Consider the following 10,388-nt stretch of genomic DNA (forward strand, 5'->3'; position numbering starts at 1 on the left):
TAATGGAAATACTGCCTGTAGGAACTGAGCGTGATGAACGGGGAATGTTGTGTGGCTCTCGCATTCTGCTCCATCTCTGTCTCACACCTCCACATGAACTCTCTGCTGTCAGCTTTACCCCCAGGGTGAAGACACTCTCCGCATTGCTCCATCAAAATCATCGCTTTCTTAAACCTTTACCAGGTGACCCCAACTCTCCACATCCTTCTTTACTCAAGGCATATGGTCTTGCTATGTAAACTCACATACTTCTGGTGTCTTCCTTGTCAATCTTCTCAGTGCTGTCTCCAGTGAATCTACTGATGGTGATCAGAACTCTACCGAGTCTAGAGGTTCCGGACAGGTTTAGCATCCCTGTCCTACCTTTCAATTATATTCCTCCAGAAATAAAGCGAGTGTTCAGTTTGCTTTTTAGTGACCTTGCTACCATGTGGTATAGCTTCTGGTAATTGGGTGTTTCAATATTGCAAGATCCCTTCCACTCCAAAACTCACAATTTCCCAATACCACTGATCTTTGTTAAACTTCAATTCCCAATGACTTCCAATCTACAAATTTGGATATGTCGTTACTCAGTGTTCATGGTCGTTACAATACACCTCTACAGTAACTGGGACTCGAACCTGGGCCTCCTGGTCCAGACACAGGGACACTACCACTGCATAGTAAGTGCCGAATCTGCGAGTTTAGTTTTCTCTTTTATATCTAGAAGTGCTCTTACACACAACCGAGCATCTTGTTTTCCCCATGACATGAGGTAATTTTTCATCTAATAACTACCACAAGCAAATCGCCCGTATTGTCCAGCTGATGAATTTATATGCAAAGCCCTTTAGAGTAGTGCAGGCCATCAATCTGCAAGTTTATTATTGTTCACATAATGGGTTTTGTACTCACTGTAACTAGATCAGCCATGACCAGTGGACCTTACAGAATATGAGCTCCCTCATTGGGACTGACGCAGGAATAGTGCTCCAAAAGCTTGGACTACAACCTGGTGTTGTGTGATATCTGACTTTATCTGCCCCAGTCCGAGACCAGCACCTCCACATCATCGCCATTTATCCAGATAACGGGAATAATAACAGGAAAGACCAGTAAGTGACACTGACAGAACTTGGACATAGTCCTTAAATGTTTCTTCCAGGCAACTGTATGTCTTAAAAGGGAAATATGTGTATTCCAGGCATTCTAAGTGGCCTACTTGGGTTCCAGAGTCAACGAGGCCGGGTTACACCCATTGGAAGAGAAAGTGAGGGTGATCAAAGCTGCCCCAGCTCCCACATCTGTACTGGAGGTTAGGCCGTTCCTTGGCCTGGTGAACTATTACAGAAAGTTCATACATAACCTGGCCTCCTCCCTGACCGCTTTGTGGCAAGTCTTAAAAAAAAGGGTCATCCTTGAAAATGGTGCATAGCCAGGCCATAGCTTCCAGCGAAGTGCAGAAACAGCTACCATCCTCTAAGGTGTTGGCACAGTATGATCCCAAGCGAGATCCAGTATTGACATGTGACGCTTTCCCATATGGCACTGGGATAGTATGAGCTCATAGGTGGCCCTATGGAGAGGAACACCCAACAGCATAAGCATCAAGAACTTTGGTTAATGCAGAGCGTAAATACACCCAGACAGAGCAGGAAGGTTTGGCCGTCATACTTAGAGACAGGAAGCTCCACCAATACCTCTGTGGATGTAAATTTGTAAAAGCAACAGACCACAAACTCCTGCTGGGTTTACTTAAAGAGGGCGAGGCTATGCTGCCCGTAGCTTCAGGTTATATTCAGTGTCGGGCTCTGATACTAAGTCGGTGTAACTACAGGTTGGAGCTCCACCTGAGAGGCCAAGCAGCAAATGCAGATGCCCTGAGGCTCCTCCCACGGGCAAGTACACAACCGGGGGTACGGAGACTGGAAAAGTCTGTAACTGTTCTACATTTCCTGGGCACAGCTGACAATATCAGACTTTCGACGCAAAGCGATCCGTTCCTGGCCAAACCGAAACAGCTGGTGGTGTCGGGGGAAACCGAAGGGCCACCGCAGCCGGAACTGAAACCTTTCTGGACCCAGACGGACCAGACCACAGCACAGGACGGTGTGTTATTCTGGGGAACTGGGCCCAGCGCAAGGTTGCGGCCAGATACTGACTGAACTCCACCAGGGTCACCCAGGGGTTTCCAGCATGAAGGCGTTGGTGAGAAGTTATGTCTAGAGGCCAGGACTGAATGGAGACAAAATCCGCACTGGTGGGGCAGTGCCCAGAGTGCCAACAGGGGCAAAAATTACCACCAGCAGCTCCCTCATATCTGTGGGAATGGCTGGATAAACCTTGTACTCAGTTACATACAGTCCTTCCAAGGGCTCAATGTTCCTCGTAATTGCAGACGCCCACTCAAAATGGCTGGATGTGCATAGAGTTCATCAAACAGGGGGCAGACAATAGAAAAACAGTACACATCTTTTACAATACATGGGAGTGTTGGTCACAGATAACAGCCACTGTTTACCAGCAGGGAGTTTGAATATTTCCCAAAATCAAATGGCATTCATCATGTAAGAACTGCTCCATACCATCCACCATTCAATGGTCTGGCAGAAAGAGCAGTCCATATTTTGAAGGCAGGCTTAAAGAAACAGTCTGTAGCTTCACTCGGGACCAAACGGTCCTGGTTCCTGTTTGATTATAGGACCACCCCTTATGCAACTGCAGGGACAGCTCCAGCAGAGTTGCTAATGGGGGAGAAGACTACACCAGGTTAAATCTGATCTTCCCAGATGTGGGAAAGAGGGCAAAACAGCACCAGGATTACCAATGCACTAGACTCCACTAAACAAGAGAGACAGTTTACTTTAGGGGATAGAGTTTAGTGCAGGAGCCAGGAGAATGGCACTGCATGGGTAGGAGGTATGGTTGAAGGGAGGTCAGGTTCAGTGACATATGAACTTCAGGTAGGTGCAACAGTCCTGAACAAGTACACAGATCATATGGAAGGTGCAAACTCGCAAATGGTGCGGGAGCAAAACATGCCCCAGCTCCTCAACTGCCTTTTCAACTTCTCTGGAACCCATGGATTCTCCCGCTCTGACAAGCTTTGAAGGGTACCTCAGAATCTGTGATGGACATATCCAATGTTACTGCCTCAATGCCTTTACCACTGAAGAGGAGAATGAATTTCTTGTGTGTGCCCCGGCACAAGAAGCAAGCTAGTTTGCATTACACACTACCCATATCAGAGGCAGAGTTGGAAGAACCTGACCCGGTGCTAAAATACGCAGACAAAGCTACGTGAGAAAGAATCAGCCTGTGTCCTTGGACTCAGAGGTGGAGGTTTGTAGTGATTGTAATAAGGTCAGCCAAGTGGACCCATGGAATATGAGTTCCCTGATTGGGGCTGGTAACCTGGCACCAATGAAATTACAGAACTTGTGGGTCATTTTGGGATCTTAGCGCAGAAATCACAAAAAAAGTGAGCATCTGCGTTCGGCAAGTTATCAGGAAGGTTAATGAAATGTTGGCCTTGATTTCAGTCTCAGAATGGAGAGGTTTTGCTAAAACTGTACAAGACAACCAGTCAGAGCACAGCGAGAATACCATGAGCTGCCTTCATTTCCTAATCGAAGGATATAGCTAAGGATAAATACAAAAGCAATAGATGTAGCCCTGAGATGATTTACCAGTTTGATTCTCAGCATGCAGAGATTTTCTTATGAGGGCAGTTTGAGTTGTTTGGTTCTCTATTCACTGACATTTCGAAGAATGAGAGGCGATCTTATGAAAAATACAAAATTCTGAGGGGACAGGTCAGATGTGGAAAGGTTGTTTCCACTTTTGGAGAGTCACCATCCTGACTTGGAAATATATCACCGTTCCTTCACTGCCATTGGGTCAAAATTCAGGAATTCTCTCCCTAAGGGCATCGTGAGTCTCCCTTCAGCACATGGGCTGCAGCGGTTCAGGTAGGCAGCTCACCTCCACCTTCTCAAGGGGCAATTGGGAGATGGGCAGTAAATGCAGACCAGCCTGCGATGCCCACATCTTGTGAATTAAGATGGCCACTGTGCCAGGGCATAGTGTATTTGTGTTGGGGCTTACAGACTGCCCCAGAGACTGGCAAGAAGTGCCAGAGTTTCGGAAATACAATGAATTGATACGACTGGGTGTAGGGTTTGGTAAATACAGAAGGATCTAGGCCCGAAACGTCAGCTTTTGTGCTCCTGAGATGCTGCTTGGCCTGCTGTGTTCATCCAGCTCCACACTTTGTTATCTGAGATACTCTGTGGGTTTGATCTGACTGATATTTGCACACAGCACAGGTACCAGCTCCCTTTACTGCGTGGACACTCTGTGGTACTCCCCCAACCTCGAGCCTCGCACTCTCCCCCATGTCTTACACTCTCCTCCCAAATCTTGCACTCCTCTCCACCGAATCTCGCACTCCGCCCCCCTGCCCCCTTCCCACCTCCGCTGCCTCCCCCCCACCGTTTCACGCTCTCTCAATTTTACTCTCTGCATTTTGTGACACAGTAACGCAGTGGATTCCTTTGCGTCATGGCCAATGAGATTGATTGTTCAGGATCAGTGTGGGTGATTCCTTTCGGAATGGGACAATTATGGCAGAGTGCTATTGGGTTTGATTCTTTAGACTGATTCCCTCTGAGTGAGGATCGTTCCCTTTGACGGGGGTGATCAGGATTGGATCTGTGTTGGATCACTGAGATCAGAATGAATAGAAAGCTTTTCCAATGGTGACTAGGTTTGATTATCGTGACCATCTCTCTGGTTCACTAATGTCTTTTAAGGAAGGAAATCTGCCTTCCTTACCTGGTCTGGCCTACATGTGACTCCAGACCCACAGCAATGTGGTTGACTCTTAACTGCCCCCTGGGCAATAAATGCTGCCTGGCCAGCGATGCCCTCATCCCGTGAATGAATAAAAAATATTCAGTTCCAAATTGTGCTATCCTTCCTTCAAACAGACCCATGAGGCTCAGGCCATTACCCTTCGGGCATCGAGAGCATTTACAAAGGCGTTTGTGTAGCAAAAGGACAGATTATGAAGCTGTCACTTCAATATTTAGTTTTTTTTAAACTCTCCAAATGAAAACAAATCACTCGTTTCCAAGAAGTCACTAGATTTGTCCACTTTGATGTGTCTACATCCACAGGTTCCTTTTCGCCATGGCAATGAAGTTTCAGCCTATTACTTTGTTATCCCAAAGATAAGCTCATCAAAGGCATGAGTTCTACATCATTTCCAGACATCAAGATCAGACAGGACTTTAGTTCGATTTCAAACCAACCCTCTCAGTACAGGGAGCAGTACTCAATCTCTCGGTAATTCGTCACTTTTTACGTCCGCAGCTGAAGATTGATACTTTGCTGTCCTTCTCATTCCCAGGGGATCTACTCCATGTCCCACCGTTGGCTGAGAATCATTGTCTCACACGGGTTGATCACCAGGAGTTTTGTGTTGTAGACCTCATCGCTGCCCGACAGCTCGCTGTCCAAACAGTAACGAGATACCTGGTGCTCGATACGGGAGCCAGCCCTTTGCCAGAGCTGGGAGGGGCGCACAGAATACAGGCAAATATTAGCAGGATTGTTTCACACAGAAACACTAACACACGCGCGCACGCACACAGACACACACACAGACACACACGGTTACACAAACACACAGTCACACAGACACAGACACATACACAGTTACACAGACACACACACACACACACATACAGACATACCCACACACACACACAGACAGACACACACACACAGGCACACAGAGACACACACACATACAGAAATACGCAGGCACACACACTCTCACCCATTTTTTTAGGTTCTAATGCTCAGCATATTGAATGATAATCAGGCTGTAAGTGTCATTATTTACCTGTTTCCCATCTCTGACTCTACAGGGCACCAAAATAACCCGGGCTCCTGGGAACAAACTGGCCACAGACAGACAGAGCTGGTTCTGACTGATCCTCTGTTCTTGGGTGTATGTCCATTCCTGGAGAGGATATATATATATAAAAAACCAGCTACTGTAGGCCCCTGCTGAGGTTGGAATCTGGAGTTAGTCCTGACAGCAGAGTGACTCTGTGACCTGGTGAGTGTCTCTCCATTCAGCCCCCAGCTGATGAAGACCGGAGGGTGGAGGGCTTGGCCAGGTTGCCTGATATCATCAGCTGGATTTTCAGTGGAGTCTGATAAATGTTGTATGGGACTGGCCCCATTTACATTTCCATATCGAGCAGACCCCATGTCGGCTGGTGGAGAGAAGGGGTCGGGATGTGGAACAATCCAGCAGAAAACCCAATCTCTGCAGGCTCATTCATAACTGATGCTGAGCTCAAATCTCCATCAACTTCATTATTTCAATGGCCTTAACCCACGGGGTCAATAAAGTCTGCTTAAGTCTGCGGTTTTTCAAATCCCCAGCTGTTTAGAAGTTGGGTCCTGGTGAGGTGCTCTTTGGAGGGTTGGTGAGGACTCACTGGGCTGAACGGCCTGCTTCTACACTCTAGAGCTTCTATAATTCTTTTGTAATTCTTATATGAAGTTAAGGAAACACATAGATGCTTTCAGTAAAAAGGAAGGGAGTCATTGTTGGAGTGCTTTAGTTGACAGGCCATCTGGTGTATCTTAGAAAATATCATTGGCCACCTGTTTCTGCATAGAACATAGAACATAGAACATAGAACAGTACAGCACAGAACAGGCCCTTCAGCCCACAATGTTGTGCCGACCATTGATCCTCATGGATGCACCCTCAAATTTCTGTGACCATATGCATGTCCAGCAGTCTCTTAAATGACCCCAATGACCTTGCTTCCACAACTGCTGCTGGCAACGCATTCCATGCTCTCACAACTCTCTGCGTAAAGAACCTGCCTCTGACATCCCCTCTATACTTTCCACCAACCAGCTTAAAACTATGACCCCTCGTGCTAGCCATTTCTGCCCTGGGAAATAGTCTCTGGCTATCGACTCTATCTATGCCTCTCATTATCTTGTATACCTCAATTAGGTCCCCTCTCCTCCTCCTTTTCTCCAATGAAAAGAGACCGAGCTCAGTCAACCTCTCTTCATAAGATAAGCCCTCCAGTCCAGGCAGCATCCTGGTAAACCTCCTCTGAACCCTCTCCAAAGCATCCACATCTTTCCTATAATAGGGCGCCCAGAACTGGACGCAGTATTCCAAGTGCGGTCTAACCAAAGTTTTATAGAGCTGCAACAAGATCTCACGACTCTTAAACTCAATCCCCCTGTTAATGAAAGCCAAAACACCATATGCTTTCTTAACAACCCTGTCCACTTGGGTGGCCATTTTAAGGGATCTATGTATCTGCACACCAAGATCCCTCTGTTCCTCCACGCTGCCAAGAATCCTATCCTTAATCCTGTACTCAGCTTTCAAATTCGACCTTCCAAAATGCATCACCTCGCATTTATCCAGGTTGAACTCCATCTGCCACCTCTCAGCCCATCTCTGCATCCTGTCAATGTCCCGCTGCAGCCTACAACAGCCCTCTACACTGTCAACGACACCTCCGACCTTTGTGTCATCTGCAAACTTGCTGACCCATCCTTCAATTCCCTCGTCCAAGTCATTAATAAAAATTACAAACAGTAGAGGCCCAAGGACAGAGCCCTGTGGAACCCCACTCACCACTGACTTCCAGGCAGAATATTTTCCTTCTACTACCACACGCTGTCTTCTGTTGGCCAGCCAATTCTGTATCCAAGCAGCTAAGTTCCCCTGTATCCCATTCCTCCTGACCTTCTGAATGAGCCTTCCATGGGGAACCTTATCAAATGCCTTACTGAAGTCCATATACACCACATCCACAGCTCGACCCTCATCAACCTTACTAGTCACATCCTCAAAAAACTCGATAAGGTTTGTAAGGCATGACCTACCCCTCACAAAGCCGTGTTGACTGTATTTGATCAAGCCATGCTCTTCCAGATGGTCATAAATCTTATCCCTCAGAATCCTTTCTAACACCTTGCAGACGACAGACGTGAGACTTACCGGTCTATAATTGCCGGGGATTTCCCTATTTCCTTTCTTGAAGAGAGGAATTACATTTGCCTCTCTCCAGTCCTCAGGTACGACTCCAGTGGAGAGCGAGGATGCAAAGATCTTCGCAAGTGGCGAAGCAATTGCATTTCTCGCTTCCCAAAGCAGCCGAGGACAAATCTGATCCGGGCCTGGCGACTTGTCAATCTTAATGTTTGACAAAATTTTCAGTACATCAGCTTCCTCTATCTCTATCCATTCCAGCATGCACACCTGCTCTTCAAAGGTTTCATTCACTACACAGTTCGATTCTTTCGTAAAGACAGAAGCAAAAAACTCATTTAGGGCTTCCCCTACCTCCTCAGGCTCCACACACAAGTTCCCTATGCTATCCCTGATCGGCCCTACTCTTTCTTTGACCATTCTCTTATTCCTCACGTAAGTGTAAAATGCCTTTGTGTTTTCCCGGATTCCTTCTGCCAAGCCTTTCTCGTGCCCCCTCCTGGCTCTCCTCAGACCATTTTTGAGCTCCTTCCTTGCCTGCATGTAATCCTCTCTAGCTGAACTTGACCCTAGCTTCCTCCACCTTATGTAAGCTACCTTCTTCCTTTTCACTAGAAGCTCCACCGCTCTCCACCGCAGTTTTAATAGATTTCATTGTTGATACTTCCCTCACGATAATGTTATAGTTGAGTTCATAATTAATGAATCATAGAGACATATTGTACAAAAGAGGACCTTCAGTCCATGCCAACCAATGAATCCAATTTTGCAGCATTTAGCCCACAGTCTTGAATATTATGACATTTCAAGTATTCATCCAATACTTTTCAAAGGTTGTATGGCATCCCACCTTAGCGACCCTCGCAGACAATGTATCCTAGCACCACCCTCTGGGGAAAAAAACTGCTTTCGACAAATCCCCTCACAACCATATGCTCTTCAGCTTAAAATTATTTGCCACTCGTTATTGGCCCTTCAACTGAGGGGAATAGCTGCCTTCCACTCACCCTGTCCATGCCCCTCATTATCTTATATACCTGTCAGGACCGCCTCAACCTTCCCTTGTCCAGTCTCTCTTCGTAGTTGAAAAGCTCTATCCCAGGCAACATGCTGGTGAATCTCTTCTGCACCCCGTCCAGTGCAGTCACATCCTTCCTACAGTGTGGGGACCACATCTGCACACAGTGCTCCAGCTATGGCCTCACCAAAGTTCTGTACAGCTCCAACATAACCTCCCTGCTCCTCTAATGATTACCACGACTGATAAAGGTAAACGCTCCATATGCCTTCTTAACGACTCTTAACAACTTAGAACATGGAACAGAGAACAATACAGCGCAGAACAGGCCCTTCAGCCCTCGATGTTGCGCCGACCTGTGAACTAATCTAAGCCCATCCCCCTACACTATCCCATCATCATCCATATGCTTATCCAAGGACTGTTTAAATGCCCCTAATGTGGCTGAGTTAACTACATTGGCAGGTAGGGCATTCCACGCCCTTACCACACTCTGAGTAAAGAACCTGCCTCTGACATCTGTCTTAAATCTATCACCCCTCAATTTGTAGCTATGCCCCTTGGTACAAGCTGAAGTCATCATCCTCAGAAAAAGACTCTCACTGTCCACCCTATCTAATCCTCTGATCATCTTGTATGTCTCTATTAAATCCCCTCTTAGCCGCCTTCTCTCCAATGAGAACAGACCCAAGTCCTTCGGCCTTTCTTCATAGGGCCTGCGCTCCAGACCAGGCAACATCCTGGTAAATCTCCTCTGCACCTTCTCCAATGCTTCCACATCCTTCCTGTAATGGGGCGACCAGAACTGCATGCGAACTTGTCCTGCCACCTTCAGGGATCCAAGGACAAACACCCCAAAAGCACACCATTTCTGAAGAAGGGTTCTGGCTCGAAACAGCAGTTTTGCTACTCCTGTGATGCTGCCTGGCCTGCTGTGTTCCTCCAGCTCCACACTGTATCATCTCTGGCTCCTTCATTGGCAGTTCTTAATATCCCCAAGGTCTCTCTGTTCCTCTGAGCTTCCTGGGGTCCTGCATTCACTGAGTCAGAAGTCAGTGTTTGGCTTAATTTCTAAAACTACTTGGGGGAATGTTGGAGATTTTATCATTTTGATTGACAGATTTAAGAAGAACGATTGGATGAATTTGATATGATCAGTGTGGGGGTGTGGTGGTGATTGTGTGTTTTTAAGGCTGATTGAGCATGTAGAAGAGTTTTGAATGGGTTTCTGAGCTCAGCATCACTAGTGTGAGTGTTTTTTGTAGATGATCAGACACTTATTTTCTTTATCCAATCTCATAAGACTCTTCTTCAGTAGTGGACCTGAAATGTCACTTC

The 10,388-nt window shown here is 46.8% G+C and overlaps 1 protein-coding gene across 3 annotated transcripts in view; it reads right to left on the reverse strand.

Annotated features, from left to right (window-relative positions):
• Positions 1–751: 751 nt before the first annotated feature.
• galnt14 (UDP-N-acetyl-alpha-D-galactosamine:polypeptide N-acetylgalactosaminyltransferase 14 (GalNAc-T14)) overlaps positions 752–10,388 on the reverse strand; it is a 130,596-nt gene continuing 120,959 nt past the window's right edge. For 2 of the 3 annotated variants that reach the window (XM_059645154.1, XM_059645155.1), the window contains 2 exons: positions 5,894–6,013; positions 4,480–5,556 (listed from right to left, as the gene is read on the reverse strand). In XM_059645154.1, the coding sequence (XP_059501137.1) occupies positions 5,401–5,556; positions 5,894–6,013 (276 nt within the window). In that variant the 3' untranslated portion in view covers positions 4,480–5,400. Of the gene's footprint in view, positions 1,559–4,479; positions 5,557–5,893; positions 6,014–10,388 lie in introns of those variants that run through there. The other variant, XM_059645156.1, reaches the window with a different exon arrangement.

The sequence above is a fragment of the Stegostoma tigrinum genome, chromosome 4 (genome assembly GCF_030684315.1).
Source record: "Stegostoma tigrinum isolate sSteTig4 chromosome 4, sSteTig4.hap1, whole genome shotgun sequence".
Taxonomy (NCBI): Eukaryota; Metazoa; Chordata; class Chondrichthyes; order Orectolobiformes; family Stegostomatidae; genus Stegostoma; species Stegostoma tigrinum.